A 20,092-nucleotide genomic window follows, 5' to 3' on the forward strand; every position below is an offset into this window, starting at 1 on the left:
TCATTTTCGTGGTCATTGTCGCGGTCATTGTGGTCATTGTCATGGTCATTGTCGTGGTCATTGTCGTGGTCATTGTCGTGGTCATTGTCGTGGTTATTGTCGTGGTCATTGTCGCGGTCATTGTCATGGTCGTTGTCGCGATCATTGTCGTGGTCATTGTCGTGATCATTGTCGTGGTCATTGTCGTGGTCATTTTCGTGGTCATTGTCGCGGTCATTGTGGTCATTGTCGTGGTCATTGTCGTGGTCATTGTCGTGGTCATTGTCGTGGTCATTGTCGTGGTCATTGTCGTGGTCATTGTCGTGGTCATTGTCGTGGTCATTGTCGTGGTCATTGTCGCGGTCATTGTCGCGGTCATTGTCGCGGTCATTGTCGCGGTCATTGTCGTGGTCATTGTCGTGGTCATTGTCGTGGTCATTGTCGTGGTCATTGTCGTGGTCATTGTCGTGGTCATTGTCGTGGTCATTGTCGCGGTCATTGTCGCGGTCATTGTCGTGGTCATTGTTCTCGGGTAAAAGAAAACTTTGGCGATCTGCTACGACTTTGACAGTCGCCGGCAGTCGGCTAAAATATCACCTAAAGTGGGACAGGCTCTTAACTCTCTTTTTCACCCAGAGAGTTGTGAATTTGTGGAATTCTCTGCCACAGAGGGCAGTGGAGGCCAATTCACCGGATGGATTTAAGAGATAGTTAGATAGAGCTCTAGGGGCTAGCGGAATCAAGGGATATGGGGAGAAGGCAGGCACGGGTTACTGATTGTGGACGATCAGCCATGATCACAATGAATGGCGGCGCCGGCTTGAAGGGCCGAGTGGCCTCCTCCTGCACCTATCGTCTATGTCTATAACTTGAGCAACTCACGCGCACACTTACCATTGTTGAAGCTCATGATATCGTCCAGGTCTGGAGGAACTCCCTTCCACAGACCCACTTTCTTGGGGTACCCCAGGTCCATCCTCCTCCGCTGCTCATCATACCTCCAGAACTCATCGCCCTTGAAGAAGTAGGTCTTGCCATTGTGGGGCCAGATGAAGGCCCCGTCCACGCTGTCCACCGGCAGCTCAAAGTCCCGAATGGACTGCGGATAGCCCTGTTCCACCTGCGTGTTGGTGAAGACCCAGTACTGGGCCTCTGGCACAGGAGGCAGTGGGGTTAGCCGCGGAGCTACAATGGAGGTATCGCCCTCTCACGTGTCCCCTCCCGACAAACTATGCTCACGCAGCGCCCTCAGCCAGGATTGAACCCGGCCCTTTAGTTTCAGTTTTAGAGATACAGTGCGGAAACAGGCCCTTCGGCCCACCGAGCCCGCACCGCCCAGCGATCCCCGCACACTAACACTATCCTACACACACTAGGGACAATTTTTACATTTGCCCAGCCAATTAACCTACAAACCTGCACGTCTTTGGAGTGTGGGAGGAAACCGAAGATATCGGAGAAAACACACGCAGGTCACGGGGAGAACGTACAAACTCCGTACAGACGGCGCCCGTAGTCGGGATGGAACCCAGGTCTCCGGCACTGTAAGTACTGTAAGGCAGCAACTCTACCGCTGCGCCACCGTGCCGCCCTACGTCGGTTAATTGGCTTCTGTAAAAATTGTCTCTATGACACCTATCACATGCCAGCCCACAACTCCACTCTTGCGCCTCTCATCAAGTCATAGAGTGATACAGTGTGGAAACAGGCCCTTCGGCCCAACCTGCCCACACCGGCCAACATGTCCCAGCTACACTAGTCCCACCTGCCTGCGCTTGGTCCATATCCCTCCAAACCTGTCCTATTCATGTACCTGTCCAACTGTTTCTTAAACGATAGGATAGTCCCAGCCTCAACTATCTCCTCTGGCAGCTTGTTCCATACACCCACCACCCTCTGTGTGAAAAAGTTACCCCTCAGGTTCCTATTAAATCTTTTCCCCTTCACCTTGAACCTATGTCCTCTGGTCCTCGATTCCCCTACTCTGGGCAAGAGACTCTGTGCATCTACCCGATCTATTCCTCTCATGATTTTGTACCTCTCTTTAAGATCATCCTTTATCCTCCTACGCTCCATGGAATAGAGACCCAGCCTGCTCAACCTCTCCCTGTAGCTCACACCCTCTAGTCCTGGCAACATCCTCGTAAACTTTGACAGTGGATATTTTTAAGGCAGAGATAGACAGATCCTTGATTAGGGGCCCATCACATCCATGCAAACCACCATCACTAATCCCATTTTCCAGCCCCAACCCATGCACTTTACGTTTTTGCTCCACATTCCAGCATATGCAGTAAATCAATGGATATTTTTAAGGCAGAGGTCGATTCTTGATTAGTGCGGGTGTCAGGGGTTATGGGGAGAAGGCAGGAGAATGGGGTTAGGAGGGAGAGATAGATCAGCCGTGATTGAATGGTGGAGCAGCCTTGATGGGCCGAATGGCCTCATTCTACTCCTATCACGTATGACCTTATGGATCAGCTAGCTCAGAGCCCGAGGGCACGGGTGCCCTGAGTGTGGGTGTGTGTGGGGCGTGGGTGGGCTGTGTGTGTGTGTGTGTGTGTGTGTGTGTGTGTGTGTGTGTGTGTGTGTGTGTGTGTGTGTGTGTGTGTGTGTGTGTGTGTGTGTGTGTGCGTGGGGCATGGATGGGCTGTGTGTGAGTGTGTGTGGGGTGCATGGGTGTGTGTGTGTGTGTGTGTGTGCGTGGGTGTGTGTGTGTGGGGCGGTGGTGAATGTGTGTGTGTGTGTGTGTGTGTGTGTGTGTGTGTGTGTGTGTGTGTGTGTGTGTGTGTGTGTGTGTGTGTGTGTGTGGGTGTGTGTGTGTGTGTGTGTGTGTGTGGGTGTGTGTGTGTGTGGGGCGGTGGTGAATGTGTGTGTGTGTGTGTGTGTGTGTGTGTGTGTGTGTGTGGGTGTGGTGTATGTGTGTGTGGGGCGGTGGTGTGTGTGTGTGGGTGTGTGGGACGGTGGTGTGTGTGTGTGTGTGTGTGTGTGTGTGTGGGTGTGGGTGTGTGTGTGTGTGTGGGTGTGTGTGTGTGGGTGTGGGTGTATGTGTGGGGCGGTGGTGTGTGGGTGTGGTTGTGTGTGTGTGTGGGTGTGGTGTGTGTGTGTGTGTGTGTGTGTGTGTGGGTGTGTGTGTGTGGGTGTATGTGCGTGTGGGGCGGTGGTGTGTGTGTGTGTGTGTGTGTGTGTGTGTGTGTGTGTGTGTGTGTGTGTGTGTGGCGGTGGTGTGTGGGTGTGGTGTGTGTGGGTGTGTGTGTGGGTGTGTGTGTGTGTGTGTGTGGGTGGGGCGGTGGTGGACAGGCCTGATGCTGTGGAGGTTTCCTCACTGATGAAGAAGACTATCTTGTTGTCGGTCATCCTCTCGTACACACTGTCGATCTTCGTCAGGTCTGCCGGCAGCCCTCTCCAGAAGTTATGGATCTGCGCCGGATTCAGGGAGACAAGATTCCCAGCTCGCTGCATCCGCCAGAAGTAATGGTCTTCACGGGAAAGAAAGAGCACCGTGAGTTACGTCAACTGGGCAGTTCATTATTGAGTTGCTGTAGTCACCGGTGAGAGTTGTATACAATTATAAAAGGACTGGACAAGCTAGATGCAGGAACAATGTCCCCAATGTTGGGGGAGTCCAGAATCAGGGGCCACACAGTCTAAGAATAAAGGGGAGGCCATTTAAAACTGAGATGAGAAAAAAACCTTTTCACCCAGAGAGTTGTGAATTTGTGGAATTCTCTGCCACAGAGGGCAGTGGAGGCCAAATCACTGGATGAATTTAAAAGAGAGTTAGATAGAGCTCTAGGGGCTAGTGGAATCAAGGGGAGAAGGCAGGCACAGGTTACTGATTGTGGATGATCAGCCATGATCACAATGAATGGCGGTGCTGGCTCGTAGGGCCGAATGGCCTCCTCCTGCACCTATTTTCTGTGTTTCTATGTTTCTATGAACAGGGTACTGATTTTGGATGATCAGCCATGATCATATTGAATGGCGGTGCTGGCTCGAAGGGCTGAATGGCTGCCTCCTGCAACCATTTTCTATGTTTCTAAGTCTATGTTTCTATTCTGCACATGACAAGATTCCATGCAGAAACCCCGGAGAATAAGATGGTACCCTTCCCCCCACCTGCCGCCCTGAAAACATGAACCACGTGTGAAGGGGTGATCGATGGTCACCACCGGCTCTGTTTCCAAGTTGTCTCGTTAAGTTTAGAGGTACAGCGCTGAAACAGGCCCTTCGGCCCACCGACTAGCGATCCCCACACACTCACACTATCCTACACACACTAGGGACAATTTACAATTTTTCCAGACCATTAACCTACAAACCCGTGCGTCTTTGGAGTGTGGGAGGAAACCGGAGCACCCGGAGAAAACCCACGCAGGTCACGGGGAGAACGTACAAACTCCGTACAGACAGCGCCCGTAGTCGGGATGGAACCCGGGTCTCTGGCGCTGTGAGGCAGCAACTCTATTATCTTTCAAAACATTCGTCTTTAAACTAAAAACCTAAACTTGATTAGTACGGGGGTCAGGGGTTACGAGGAGAAGGCAGGAGAATGGGGTTGGGAGGGAGAGATAGATCAGCCATGATTGAATGGCGGAGTAAAATTAGAAACATAGAAACTAGGTGCAGGAGGAGGCTATTCTGCCCTTCGAGCCAGCACCGCCATTCATTGTGATCATGGCTGATCGTCCACAATCAGTAACCCGTGCCTGCCTTCTCCCCATATCCCTTGATTCCACTAGCCCCCAGAGCTCTATCTAACTCTCTTAAATCCATCCAGTGATTTGGCCTCCACTGCCCTCTGCGGCAGAGAATCCCACAAATTCACAACTCTCTGGGTGAAAACGTTTTTTCTCACATCAGTTTTAAATTGATGGGCCGAATGGCCTAATTCCACTCCTATAACCTGAGAACTTATGAACGGAACTGTGCGGCCTCTGCCATCTCTCCTCTTGACCAATTCATCTGGGCGTCACGTCTGTGCCTAAGATGGGGGGATAGACAATAGACAATAGGTGCAGGAGGAGGCCATTCAGCCCTTCGAGCCAGCACCACCATTCAATGTGATCATGGCTGATCATTCTCAATCAGTACCCCGTTCCTGCCTTCTCCCCATACCCCCTGACTCCGCTATCCTTCAGAGCTCTATCTAGCTCTCTCTTGAATGCATTCAGAGAATTGGCCTCCACTGCCTTCTGAGGCAGAGAATTCCAGATTCACACCTCTCTGACTGAAAAAGTTTTTCCTCATCTCCGTTCTAAATGGCCTACCCCTTATTCTTAAACCGTGGCCCCTGGTTCTGGACTCCCCCAACATTGGGAACATGTTTCCTGCCTCTAACGTGTCCAACGGGATAATCGCCAACACGCCAGCTTACCTTTGAAAAAGAAGGCTTCACCTCGAATGTTGGCCACCGCGTCAAAGGCTGCGGAGCAGCGATCAGGGGAGCCCTGGTCAGGCCTGAAACACAAACATAACATCAAAACCATGTACATCCACGGGACAATACCTCACTCACTTACTCACGTCAGTCCCTTATTGTGTGTCTGTACACTGTGGACGGCTCGATTGTAATCACGTGTTGTCTTTCCGCTGACTGGTTAGCACGCAACAACAGCTTTTCACTGTACCTCGGTACACGTGACAATAAACTAGACTTTATCACTGTTCTCTCAATCCCAACTTTTAATACCTCTTTCTATATTCCAATACAACATTCAATTTGCGTTTGAATATGGACTTCCTCATTCTTCAAAAGCTTCTCACGGTACATCGGTACATGTGGCACTTAACTAATCTGAACTAATCTAAACTAATCTAATCTAAACTAATCTAAACTTTACAGATCTAAACTAAACTAATCTAAACTTATCTAAACTAAATCAAACAAATTTAAACTAAACAGATCTAACCTAAACAGATCTAAATTAAACTAAACCTATCTAAACTAATCTAAACAAAATTAATTTAAACTAAACTAAACTAATCTAAACGAAACAGATCCAATCTAAACTAAACTAAACTTATCTCTACTCAACTAAACAAAATATATCTAACATAAACTTAACTAGACTAACCGAAACTAAATTAATCTTAACTAAACTAAATTAACCTAAACTTATCTAAAGTAAACTTAACTAAACTAAACGTATCTTAACGAAACATTGAAACTCCTCCACACTGGAGCGCTGCTGGGAGCAGTGATGGGACTGATATAGTTTGTCCTGTAAGGTTGTGATCTGGATATGAATGTATGCAGTAGGTTTAAATAATAAGTTCACAAATGTCATGAACATTGGTAGACACAAAGTGCTGGGGCAACTCAGTGGGTCAGGCAGCATCTGTGGAGAACATGAATAGGTGACGTTTCACAGAGTGCTGGAGTAACTCAGCGGGTCAGGCAGCATCTGTGGGGAACATGGATAGGTGACGTTTCACAGAGTGCTGGATTAACTCAGCGGGTCAGGCAGCATCTGTGGAGAACATGAATAGGTGACGTTTCACAGAGTGCTGGAGTAACTCAGCGGGTCAGGCAGCATCTGTGGAGAACATGGATAGGTGACGTTTTGAGGTCGGGACCTTTCTTCGGACTGATTGCAGGGGGGAGGAACTGGAAGGGTTAGACAAGGACAAATCAGGGCTGGCAACAGATGGCCACAGGGAGGGTGGTTCCCTGATAGGCTGATTGTTGACTGGGGATGGTGTGATCCCAAGAATGACATAGTTTGTAACGATGTATAAACTTGCAGAGAAATGGCAGCACTAACATGGGCAATAGACAATAGACAATAGACAATAGGTGCAGGAGGAGGCCATTCAGCCCTTCGAGCCAGCACCGCCATTCAATGTGATCATGGCTGATCATTCTCAATCAGTACCCCGTTCCTGCCTTCTCCCCATACCCCCTGACTCCGCTATCCTTAAGAGCTCTCTCTTGAATGCATTCAGAGAATTGGCCTCCACTGCCTTCTGAGGCAGTGAATTGCACAGATTTACAACTCTCTGACTGAAAAAGTTTTTCCTCGTCTCAGTTCTAAATGGCCTACCCCTTATTCTTAAACTGTGGCCCCTGGTTCTGGACTCCCCCAACATTGGGAACATGTTTCCTGCCTCTAACGTGACCAACCCCTTAATAATCTTATATGTTTCGATAAGATCTCCTCTCATCCTTCTAAATTCCAGTGTATACATGCCTAGTCGCTCCAGTCTTTCAACATATGACAGTCCCGCCATTCCGGGAATTAACCTAGTGAACCTACGCTGCACGCCCTCACAGTAACCTACACAGTGAATGGTAGGGCTCTGGGTAGTGTTGTAGAGCAGAGGGATCTAGGAGTACAGGTGCATGGTTCCTTGAAGGTGGAGTCACAGGTAGATAAGGTGGTCAAAAAGGCTTTTGGCACTTTGGCCTTCATCAGTCAGAGTATTGAGTATAGACGTTGGGAGGTCATGTTGCAGTTGTATAAGACGTTGGTGAGGCCGCATTTAGAGTATTGTGTTCAGTTCATGTTTCTCGGAAAGATGTTGTTGTTGTTAGCAAAGGTGCAGGGAAGATTTACGAGGATGTTGCCAGGACTCGAGGGTGTGAGCTACGGGGAGAGGTTGAGTAGGCTGAGACTTTATTCCCTGGAGTGCAGGAGGATGAGGTGTGATCTTATAGAGGTGTATAAGATCATGAGAGGAATAGATCAGGTGGACACACAGAGTCTCTTGCCCAGAGTAGGTGAATCAAGAACCAGAGGACATAGGTTTAAGGTGAAGGGGAAAAGACTTTATAGGAATCTGAGGGGTAACCTTTTCACACAAAGTGCGGTGGATGTATGGAACGAGCTGCCGGAGGAGGTATTTGAGGCAGGGACTATCGCAACGTTTAAAAAGCAATTAGACAGATACATGGATAGGACGAGGTTGGAGGGATTTGGGCCAAACGCAGGCAGGTGGGACTGGTGAAGATGGGGCATGTTGGTCAGCGTGGGCAAGTTGGGCCGCAGGGCCTGGACTGTGATCAGCATGTGTAGTTCCTCTTTATTACATCATGAACATTGGTGGTGATGTTGACAGTGGGAGCTGATCTCCAGAGCTGTCAGCCATCAGTTTTGTGTAGGGAAGGAACTGCAGACGCTGGTTTACATCGAAGGTAGACATAAAATGCTGGAGTAACTCAGCGGGACAGGCAGTATCTCCGGAGAGAAGGAATGGGTGACATTACATAGATAGGACAGGTTTGGAGGGATATGGGCCAAGCGCGGGTAGGTGGGACCAGTGTAGATGGGACATGCTGGTTAGTCTGGAAAAGTTGGGCCGAAGGGCATGTTTTCACACTGTATCACTCTATAGATAGACTAGGGTCGCCAACTGTCCCGTATTAGCCGGGACATCCCGTATTTTGGGCTAAATTGGTTTGTCCCGTACGGAACCGCCCTTGTCCCGTATTAGGCCTGGGGGGCGCTGTAGGCCCGGAAGCTGTAGGCCCGGACACAGTAGGCCCGGACGCTGTAGGCCCGGATGCTGTAGGCCCGGACGCTGTAGGCCCGGATGCTGTAGGCCCGGATGCTGTAGGCCCGGACGCTGTAGGCCCGGATGCTGTAGGCCTGGATGCTGTAGGCCTGGACGCTGTAGGCCCGGATGCTGTAGGCCTGGATGCTGTAGGCCCGGACGCTGTAGGCCCGGACACTGTAGGCCCGGACACTGTAGGCCCGGACATTTTAGGTCCAGACATTTTAGGTCCAGACACTCTAGGTTTCCGACATTTTAGCTCCGGACAGTGTAGGCCTGGAGGCCCGGGCGCCGCCTAATGGAGGTTGCATAGCAACCCGCCTCCCGGCCCGGGCGGCCACCATTGGTGGAGCGGGAGCACGTGGCCGCTGGCTGGGTGAGGTCACGTGGGGCGCGGGGCGGTGACGTCACCTTGTCCCGTATTTGGGAGTGAGGAAGTTGGCAACCCAAAGCCAGACACAAAATACTGGAGTAACTAAATGGCCGAGGCTGCATCTCTGGAGAGAGGGACGGTGTTTACTCATCACCAGCGTTACTCACTTGGTGCTGGGACGTGGGTGAGGCACCTCCGGGATGCTGGGGTGGAAAGGTGGGTCGTCTCTGGGATGATCTCCTGGCCTCTCCGTCCGTCTCCCTGCCAATAAAAGAGAAAATATCCACATATCATCATGCTTTCTGTTTACTCTGAGGGAGAGGGAGAGAGAGGGGGGGGGGGCAAGAGAGAGGGAGAGGGAGAGAGAGGGGGAGAGAGAGAGAGAGAGGGAGGGAGAGAGAGGGGGAGAGAGAGACGGGGGAGGGAGAGGGAGAGAGAGAGAGAGAGAGCTTTGTGTGTGTGTGTGTGTGAGTGTGTGTGTGTGTGTGTGTGTGTGTGTGTGTGTGTGTGTGTGTGTGTGTGAATGTTCCCTTGTGTGTGTGTGTGTGTGTGTGTGTATGTGTGTGTGTGTGTGTGTGTGTGTGTGTGTGTGTGTGTGTGTGTGTGTGTGTGTGTGTGTGTGTGTGTGTGTGTGTGTGTGTGTGTGTGTGTGTGAATGTTCCCTTGTGTGTGTGTGTGTGTGTGTGTGTGTGTGTGTGTGTGTGTGTGTGTGTGTGTGTGTGTGTGTGAGTGTGAATGTTCGTGTGTGTGTGTGTGTGTGTGTGTGTGTGTGTGTGTGTGTGTGTGTGTGTGTGTGTGAGAGTGTGAATGTTCCCGTGTGTGTGTGTGTGTGTGTGTGTGTGTGTGTGTGTGTGTGTGTGTGTGTGTGTGTGTGTGTGTGTGAGAGTGTGAATGTTCCCGTGTGTGTGTGTGTGTGTGTGTGTGTGTGTGTGTGTGTGTGTGTGAGAGTGCGTGTGAGAGAGAGAGAGAGAGAGTGTGCATAAATGAAGCCCAGTATGCTGATTGCCACTGCGTGTGCACTCTGGTGAGTCTGTGCTCTGTGTGGGTGCTGGGCTAACTGCAGAGGTCAGTGTTGTGGATGATGAGAGGTTGTCTGAGTCCGGTTGCCCCTTGTTCCCATGAGTGGGGCGTTACTCCTCCACCAACTAGCAAGCTGCTGCTGACACCGCCAAACTCAGTCCCCACACAGCCCACACACGTGTCCTGTGTCACAGCCCACACACGTGTCCTGTATCACAGCCCACACACATGTCCTACATCACAGCCCACACACGTGTCCTGTATCACAGCCCACACACGTGTCCTGCATCACAGCCCACACACATGTCCTACATCACAGCCCACACACGTGTCCTGCATCACAGCCCACACATGTGTCTTACGTGACAGCCCACACACGTGTCCTACATCACAGCCCACACACGTGTCCTGTATCACAGCCCACACACATGTCCTGCATCACAGCCCACACACATGTCCTACATCACAGCCCACACACGTGTCCTGCAGAAAGACAATACATGATTACAATCGAGCCGTCCACAGTGCACAGATACATGATAAAGGAATAACGTTTAGTGCAACGTAAAGCCATTAAAGTCCGATCAAAGATAGTCCGAGAGTCTCCAATGAGCTGGATAGTAGTTCAGCACTGCTCTCTGGTTGTGGTAGGATGGTTCAGTTGCCTGATAACAGCTGGGAAGAAACTGTCCCTGAATCTGGAGGTGTGCGTTTACACACTTCTGTACCTCTTGCCCGATGGGAGAGGGGAGAAGAGGGAGTGGCCGGGTTCATGATTTCCCCTACTCTGGGCAAGAGACTCTGTGCATCTACCCGATCTATTCCTCTCATGATATTGTACGCCTTTATAAGATCACCCCTCATCCTCCTACGCTCCATGGAATAGAGTCCCAGCCTGCTCAACCTCTCTCTGTAGCTCACACCCTTGAGTCCTGGCAACATCCGGATAAAAATGTCATGAGAAGATATTTATGTACATGGATAGGACAGGTTTGGAGGGATATGGGCCAAACGCGGGCAGGTGGGACTTGTGTGCAGGAAGGAACTGCAGATGCTGGTTTAAACCGAAGATAGACACAAAAAGCTGGAGTAACTCAGCGGGTCAGGCAGCATCTCAGGAGAGAAGGAATGGGTGACGTTTCGGGTCGAGACTCTCCCTCAGGCTAGCCTGGGAAAAGGGAAACGAGAGATTTGGACGATGATGTGGAGAGATAAAGAACAATGAATGAAAGAAGAAGGGTCTCGACCCGACGTGTCGAGCAATCCTTCTCTCCAGAGATGCTGCCTGACCCGCTGAGTTACTCCAGCGTTTTGTGATACCTACAAAGAAGTAACGATGATAAAGGAAACAGGCCATTGTTAGCTGTTGTTGGGTGAAAATGAGGAGCTGGTGTGGCTTGGGTGGGGGAGGGGTGGACAATAGACAATAGGTGCAGGAGGAGGCCATTCGGCCCTTCGAGCCAGCACCACCATTCAATGTGATCATGGCTGATCATTCTCAATCAGTACCCCGTTCCTGCCTTCTCCCCATACCCCCTGACTCCGCTATCCTTAAGAGCTCTATCTAGCTCTCTCTTGAATGCGTTCAGAGAATGGGCCTCCGCTGCCTTCTGAGGCAGAGAATTCCACAGATTCACAACTCTCTGACTGAAAAAGTTTTTCCTCATCTCAGTTCTAAATGGCCTACCCCTTATTCTTAAACTGTGGCCCCTGGTTCTGGACTCCCCCAACATTGGGAACATGTTTCCCACCTCTAACGTGTCCAACCCCTTAATAATCTTATACGTTTCGATAAGATCTCCTCTCATCCTTCTAAATTCCAGTGTATACAAGCCGAGGGACATGTGTGGGCAAGTTGGGCCGGAGGGACTGTTTACACACTGTATCACTCTATGACTCTACCCCAGTCCTGACTGGAAACCTGCACTGTCTGCCCTGTCTTGGCGCAACTGGACTCTGGTGTACAAACGGCCAACTCGAGACTTCAAGCACTAACGAGGCCGGAATCAGTACTCATCGTGCATCCAGCTTTCTTCCCCAGTGCCTTTGAGTTGAATTCATGAGTTTCGTTCATTGTCACGTGTACCGAGCTCCAGTGAAATGCTTTTGTTGTGTGTGGAAAGACCATACACACGATTACAATCGAGCCATTCGCAGTGCGGAGAAGGGTCTCGACCCGAAACGTCACCCCGCCCCTCCCGTACAGAGATGCTGCCTGTCCCGCTGAGTTACTCCAGCATGTTGTGTCTGTCTCCAGTGTAAACCAGCGTCTGCCGCTCCAGGGATGGAGATAAGGGATTGACGTGAATGACGCTCGGTGCTAGATGAAGGCAGTAACGTCCGTCAAGCCTCAGCATTTCCACAGGTCGTGGAAGCATTCATGCATCTCACCCTAAAGGCAGACGCACAATGCCGGAGTAACTCAGCGGGTCAGGCAGCATCGCTGGGGAGAAGGAATGGGTGACGCTTTGGGTCGAGACCCTTCCTCAGTCCCTGTGGGAAGGGGCTTTGAACTCATTACCCTCTGCTCAACGATCTTATCTCACGCACACGGAGTCTTATCTCAAACACGCTCCTCCATCAAAGCTAATAGCTCACATTAGGCACGCCAAGGGTCACATGTCAGTCGGAAGTATAAGAAGCAGCTTCAGAGAGGGCAGTCGAGAGCCGAGAGTCAAATGTTTCTGTGTCACATGCACCGACAACAGAGCATTCCCATTGTATCTGATCCTCTATCCCCCACCCCCCCCCCCCCCCCCCCCCCCCCTCCACCAACAGTGCTTTACAGACCCCAGCCACAAGGACATGTTGCAGTTGTATAAGACGTTGGGGAGACCGCATTTACAGCATCGCGTTCAGTTCTGGGCACCATGTTACGGGTGTCAGGGGTTGGGGGGAGAAGGTAGGAGAGTGGGGATAGGAGGGAGAGATAGATCAGCCCTGATTGAATGGCGGAGTAGACTTGATGGGCCGAATGGCCTAATTCTGCTCCTATCACATGACCTTGTTCCCCCATCAACTGCTCGTCCTCCCCACCCCTGTCCCAGACTAACCTTGGTCTGACAATTTGCTCTGGCGATCAATTGACCGGCCGAGCATTATGGGGATGTGGGCCTGATCTGGAGGAAGCCCACACCATCACAGGGAGAAAGAAGGTGCAAGCTCCAGGGCAGTGTGATACTACGAGAGGCCGAGAGTCAGAGTATTGTTCCCCAGGGCGGAAACGTCAAATAACACAGAGCACGGGGTCACGGTGAGACGGGGAAAGTTAAAAGGGGCAAGTGGTTTAGGAGGGGGGGGGGGGGTGGTGCCTGGAACACACCGCCACAGGTGGCTTGGGTCCGCAAGATGGAGGAGCAGGTTGGAGATGGAGGGAGGGGTTGTGGGTCATGGTCATAGAGTGACACAGTGTGGAAACAGGCCCTTCATACAGTGATACAGTGTGGAAACAGGCCCTTCATACAGTGATACAGTGTGGAAACAGGCCCTTCATACAGTGATACAGTGTGGAAACAGGCCCCTCACAGAGTGATACAGTGTGGAAACAGACCCTTCGGCCCAACTCGCCCACACCGGACAACAATGTTCCAGCTACACTAGTCCCACTTGCCTGTGCTTGGTCCATATCCCTCCAAACCTGTCTGATTCATGTACCTGTCTAACTGTTTCTTAAACGTTGGGATAGTCCCAGCCTCAACTACCTCCTCTGGCAGCTCGTTCCATACACCCACCACCCTCTGTGAGAAAACGTTACCCCTCGGATTCCTATTAAATCTTTTCCCCTTCACCTTGAACCTATGTCCTCTGGTCCTCGATTCCCCTACTCTGGGTAAAAGACTGTGCATCTACCCAATCTATTCCTCTCATGATTTTGTACACCTCTATAAGATCTCCCCTCGTCCTCCTGCGCTCCATGGAATAGAGACCCAGCCTGCTCAACCTCTCCCTGTAGCTCACACCCTCTGGTCCTGGCAACATCCTCGTGAATCTTCTCTGAACCCTTTCAAGCTCGACAACATCTGAGCCATGAGGAGAAGGCCATGGGAGGGAGATCGGAAATGGCGTGATGGGGGAAATGAAGGGGTGGAGGGTGAGAGAGCAGATGGGACGGGCACTGAGAGGAGAGGGTGAAGGAGAGGGAGCAAGTGAGGGGAGACCTGGGGATTGAGGATGGAGAGAAACCAGGGAGCGAGGCGAGGGTGAGGGGATGATGATGGAGTGAGGGGGGTCTGTGAGGGAGGGAGGGAGGGAGGGAGGGAGGGAGGGAGGGAGGGAGGGAGGGAGGGAGGGAGGGAGGGAGGGAGGGAGGGAGGGAGGGAGGGAGGGAGGGAGGGAGGGAGGGAGGGAGGGAGAAGCAGAGGGTATGAAAGAGGGGGTCTGTGAGGGAGGGAGGGAGGGAGGGAGGGAGGGAGGGAGGAAGGGAGGGAGGGAGGGAGGGAGGGAGGGAGGGAGGGAGGGAGGGAGGGAGGGAGGGAGGGAGGGAGGGAGGGAGGGAGGGAGGGAGGGAGGGAGGGAGGGAGGGAGGGAGGGAGGGAGAAGCAGAGGGTATGAAAGAGGGGGTCTGTGAGGGAGGGAGGGAGGGAGGGAGGGAGGGAGGGAGGGAGGGAGGGAGGGAGGGAGGGAGAAGCAGAGGGTATGAAAGAGGGGGTCTGTGAGGGAGGGAGGGAGGGAGGGAGGGAGGGAGGGAGGGAGGGAGGGAGGGAGGGAGGGAGGGAGGGAGGGAGGGAAGGAGGGAGGGAGGGAGAAGCAGAGGGTATGAAAGTGGCCGCAGGCTGAGGTGGAAGGGTCACACTGAGGTACTGGGCCTCAGAGAGAAGGACAGACTGGATGGTGGAGGCACAGAGTGGATGGAGAGAGAGAGACACTGAGTGGGAGGGAGGGGGAGACAGTGAGTAGAGATGGAGGGAGAGATACAGTGTGACTTGATGAAAGAGACATAGAAACATATAAAATAGGTGCAGGAGGAGGCCATTTGGCCCTTCGAGCCATTCGGCCCTTCGAGCCATTCATTGTAATCATGGCTGACCATCCACAATCAGTAACCTGTGCCCGCCTTCTCCCCATATCCCTTGATTCCACTGGCCCCTAGAGCTCTATCTAACTCTCTCTTAAATCCATCCAGTGATTTGGCCTCCACTGCCCTCTGTGGCAGAGAATCCCACACATTCACAACTCTCTGGGTGAAAAAGTTCCTTCTCACCTCAGATTTAAATGGCCTCCCCTTTATCCACAGACTGTGTGGCCCCCTGCACAGTGGGTGGGGATGGAGGGCAAGACACTGAGTGACTAGGACAGACACACAACACTGGAGTAACTCAGCGTGTCAGGCAGCATCTCCGGAGAGAAGGAACGGGTGACGTTTAGGGTCGAGACCCTTCTTCAGACTGATGTCAGGGGGAGAGGGAGACACAGAGATATGGATGGGTACGGTGTGAAAACGAGGGAACAAAGTGGGATGAAGATGAAGGAAAATGTAGAGTGGATCGTAGTGAGGTGAGGGGAAGGTGCCAAGGAAGGAAAGACAGAGTTACTGGGGATTCGAAGGAGACACACAAGGTGACTGATCTCAAGGGAGGGGGAGATTTTAGACGTAGGGAGAGACATAGAAACATAGAAACTTAGAAAATAGGTGCAGGAGTAGGCCATTCGGCCCTTCGAGCCAGCACCGCCATTCAATATGATCATGGCTGATCATCCTACTCAGTATCCCGTACCTGCCTTCTCTCCATACCCCCTGATCCCTTTAGCCACAAGGGCCACATCTAACTCCCTCTTAAATATAGCCAATGAACTGGCCTCAACTACCTTCTGTGGCAGAGAATTCCACAGATTCACCACTCTCTGTGTGAAGAAATGTTTTCTCATCTCGGTCCTAAAAGACTTCCCCCTTATCCTTAAACTGTGACCCCTAGTTCTGGACTTCCCCAACATCGGGAACAATCTTCCCGCATCTAGCCTCTCCAACCCCTTAAGAATTTTATATGTTTCTATAAGATCCCCCCTCAGTCTTCTAAATTCCAGCGAGTACAAGCCCAGTCTATCCAGTCTTTCCTCATATGAAAGTCCCGCCATCCCAGGGATCAATCTGGTGAACCTTCTCTGTACTCCCTCTAAGGCAAGAACGTCTTTCCTCAGATTAGGAGACCAAAACTGCACACAGTACTGCTACAATAAGAAAGAGCAGATTGAGGAGAAGAGAACGGAGATAAGAGAGAGAGAGAGGATTAGAACAAGCCATCAGTAGTGAAGAAAGCAAACGCAAACGCTAGCATTTATTTCGAGAGGGCTTATAAACACAAGCAGGGATGTAATGTTGAGGCTCTATGAGGTGCTGGTCAGGCCACATTTGGAGCACTGTGAGCAATTTTGGGCCCCATATCTGAGGAAGGATGTGCTGGTTCTGGAGGGGGTCCAGAGGAGGTTTACAAGAACGATCCCAGGCACGGTAGCTCAGCGGTAGAGTTGCTGCTTTACAGCGAATGCAGCGCCGGAGACTCAGGTTCGATCCTGACTACGGGTGCTGCACTGTAAGGAGTTTGTACGTTCTCCCCGTGACCTGAGTGGGTTTTCTCCGAGATCTTCGGTTTCCTCCCACACTCCAAAGACGTACAGGTATGTAGGTTAATTGGCTGGGTAAAATGTAAAAATTGTCCCTAGTGGGTGTAGGATAGTGTTAATGTACGGGGATCACTGGGCGGCACGAACTTGGAGGGCCGAAAAGGCCTGTTTCCGGCTGTATATATATGATATATGATATGATATGAGTGGGTTAACACGTGATGAGCGTTTGTCAGCACTGGGCCTGTACTCGCTGGAGTTTAGAAGGATGAGGGGGGACCTCATTGAAACATACAGAATAGTGAAAGGCTTGGATAGAGTGGATCTGGAGAGGATGTTTCCACTAGTGGGAGAGTCTAGGACCAGAGGGCACAGCGTCAGAATTAAAGGACGTCCCTTTAGGAAGGAGATGAGGAGGAATTTCTTTAGTCAGAGGGTGGTGAATCTGTGGAATTCTTTGCCACAGCAGGCTGTGGAGGCCACAAGTCAATGGATATTTTTAAGGCAGAGATGGATAGATTCTTGATTAGTGTGGGTGTCAGGGGTTATAGGGAGAAGACAGGAGAATGGGGTTAGGAGGGAGAGATAGATCAGCCACGATTGAATGGCGGAGTAGAATTGAGGAGGCTAATGGCCTACTTCTGCTCCGATCACTGATGATCTTACGATTAGTTTAGTTTAGAGGTACAGCACGGAAACAGGCCCTTCGGCCCACCGAGTCCGCGCCGCCCAGCGATCCCCGCACACTAACACTATCCCACACACATTCCAGGGACAATTTACACAAACACCAACCCAATTAACCTACAAACCTGCACGTCTTTGGAGCGTGGGAGGAAACCGAAGATCTCGGAGAAAACGGGGAGAGCGTACAAACTCCATACGGTCAGCACCCGTAGTGGGGATGGATCCCGGGTCTCCGGCGCTGCAGGCCGCCAAGAGGCAGCTTGGGAATCAAGGGATGTGGGGAGAAGGCAGGCACGGGTTACTGATTGTGGATGATCAGCCGTGATCACAATGAATGGCGTAGGGAGCTCGAAGGGCCGAATGGCCTCCTCCTGCACCTATTTTCCATGTTTCTATGCTGCCCGTCTCGCTGAGTTGCTCCGGTGTTTTGTGTTAACCTCGTACCTGGGTTGAGTGACCCCCACGATGGGCATTTGAGGTTCACCCTTCGCCAAGCCTGGGGGCTCCTTGTTGGGAAGCAGATGGGGGGGGGTTGGGTTACTGGTAAGGTGGGGTGTTGACTCACCGTACAGTTGCTCGATGCCCTGCATGTCGTCCAGGGGGAGGTGGTAGCGCTGCACCTCACCGATGGGCCCCTGGTAGTAGGGCCGCATGATGGAGTCCCCCGCGGAGGAGTGCGCCAGGCCGATGGCGTGGCCAAACTCGTGCACCGCCACCGCCGCCAGGTCCGTCCCCTTCTCCGCTGGGTCGGAACAAGAATCAGTGTGAGCGGGAGGAACGTACGTACGCAAAGCCAGCCGCAAGTCTCACCCTTCCTCCCGCCAACCCCGTACCTGCTGCAGGAAGGAACTGCAGGTGCCGGTTGACACCGCAGACAGACACACAATGCTGGAGTAACTCAGCGGGTCGGGCAGCATCTCCGGAGAGAAGGGATGGGTGACGTTTCGGGTCGAGTCCCTTCTTCAGACTGAGAGAACTAGTGTGAACGGGTGTGATCATCGGTCAGCGTGGACTAAAGGTGTAGGAATGAACTGCAGATGCTGGTTTAAACCGAAGACAGACACACAATGCTGGAGTAACTCAGCGGGACAGGCAGCATCTCCAGAGAGAAGGAATGGGTGACGTTTCGGGTCAGAGTCTGAAGAAGGGTCTCGACCCGAAACGTCACCCATTCCTTCTCTCCAGAGATGCTAGATGCAGGAAAAATGTTCCCAATGTTTGGGGCGAGTCCAGAACCAGGGGCCACACAGTCCAAGAATAAAGGGGAGGCCATTTAAAACTGAGGTGAGAAAAAACTTTTTTCACCCAGAGAGTTGTGAATTTGTGGAATTCTCTGCCACAGAAGGCAGTGGAGACCAATTCACCGGATGGATTTAAGAGAGAGTTAGATAGAGCTCTAGGGGCTAGTGGAATTAAGGGATATGGGGAGAAGGCAGGCACGGGTTACTGATTGTGGATGATCAGCCATGATCACAATGAATGGCGGTGCTGGCTCGAAGGGCCGAATGGCCTCCTCCTTCACCTATTTTCCATGTTTCTATGCTGCCTGTCTCACTGAGTTGTTCCAGCGTTGTGTTAACCTCGTACCTGGGTTCAGTGACCTGGAGGTTCTCCCTGCGCCAAGCTTGTGGTTCCTTATTTTTTATTATTTTGTAACAATGGCACGGTGGGACAGCAGTGGAGTTTAGTTTAATGTCACGTGTACCGAGGTACAGTGCTAGTGTTGCCCGCTATCCAGTCAGCGGAAAGACAATGCATGATTACAATCGAGCCGTCCACAGTGCACAGATACAGTGTATAGATAGAATAGATCGGGTGGACGCACAGAGTCTCTTGCCCAGAGAACGTGAATCGAGGACCAGAGGACATCGGTTTAAGGTGAAAGGGAAAAGATTCCATAGGAATCTGAGGGGTAACTTTTTCAATCATCCTGTATTTTGGGCTAAATTGGTTTGTCCCGTACGGGACAGCCCTTGTCCCTTATTAGGCCCGGGGGTGCTGTAGGCTCGGACACTGTCGGCCCGGACAGTTTAGGCCCGGACAGTGTAGGCCCGGACACTGTAGGCCCGGACAGTGTAGGCCCGGACAGTGTAGGCCCGGACACTGTAGGCCCGGACAGTGTAGGCCCGGACACTGTAGGCCCGGACAGTGTAGGCCCGGACAGTGTAGGCCCGGACACTGTCGGCCCGGACAGTGTAGGCCCGGACAGTGTAGGCCCGGACACTGTAGGCCCGGACAGTGTAGGCCCGGACACTGTAGGCCCGGACAGTGTAGGCCCGGACACTGTAGGCCCAGACACTGCAGGTCCAGACACTGCAGGCCCGGACACTGTAGGCCCGGACAGTGTAGGCCTGGACACTGTAGGCCCAGACACTGCAGGTCCAGACACTGCAGGCCCGGACACTGTAGGCCCAGACAGTGTAGGCCCAGAAGCCCGGGCGCCACCTAGCGGAGGTTGCCTAGCAACCCGCCTCCCGGCCCGGGCGGCTGCCATTGGTGGAGCGGGAGCACGTGGCTGCTGGCTGGGTGAGGTCACGTGGGGCGGTGATGTCGCCCTTTGTCCCGTATTTGGGAGTGAGAAGGTTGGCACCCCTAGTTGGGCGCCATCTTGGATCCGTGACGGGATGGTGCGGAGAGAACGTCAGTCTGCTCTTGGTGGGCTGATACTTACTGTTGTAGGTCCACATCTCGTCCTCATCGAAGTGCGTGTCCCCGGCCAGAGGGTGGTCTCCCGGGAAGAAGGCGTGTGCCAGGGTGCCCCCAGGACCGTCAAACGGGTATCCGTCGCCATGCTGGGACCTGCCGAAGTCAACGAGGATGTCTACATCGCCACTCCTATGCTGGAACTCCAGCGGCGACACCCGACTCCACACCTGGAAGGCCTCGTGAAGAAGACGGTCAATATTTCCCTGGTCCAGGTCACTTGCCATCGGATAACTGACCACCCTGTGGGAAAGTGGGAAAAGCCGGGATGGGCTG

At 52.3% G+C, this 20,092-nt stretch overlaps 1 protein-coding gene across 1 annotated transcript in view; it reads right to left on the bottom strand.

Moving 5' to 3' along the window:
* The window catches only part of LOC144611370 (matrix metalloproteinase-25-like), a 53,712-nt gene that overhangs the window by 19,815 nt on the left and 13,805 nt on the right, over positions 1-20,092 (bottom strand). Inside the window, exons 4-9 of the mRNA XM_078430442.1 lie at positions 19,785-20,059; positions 17,679-17,855; positions 9,016-9,109; positions 5,357-5,439; positions 3,306-3,458; positions 874-1,131 (exon numbers count right to left, since the gene is read on the bottom strand). Of these exons, the coding sequence (XP_078286568.1) occupies positions 874-1,131; positions 3,306-3,458; positions 5,357-5,439; positions 9,016-9,109; positions 17,679-17,855; positions 19,785-20,059 (1,040 nt within the window). The remainder of the gene's footprint in view (positions 1-873; positions 1,132-3,305; positions 3,459-5,356; positions 5,440-9,015; positions 9,110-17,678; positions 17,856-19,784; positions 20,060-20,092) is intronic.

This window comes from Rhinoraja longicauda, chromosome 40, assembly GCF_053455715.1.
Source record: "Rhinoraja longicauda isolate Sanriku21f chromosome 40, sRhiLon1.1, whole genome shotgun sequence".
NCBI lineage: Eukaryota > Metazoa > Chordata > Chondrichthyes > Rajiformes > Arhynchobatidae > Rhinoraja > Rhinoraja longicauda.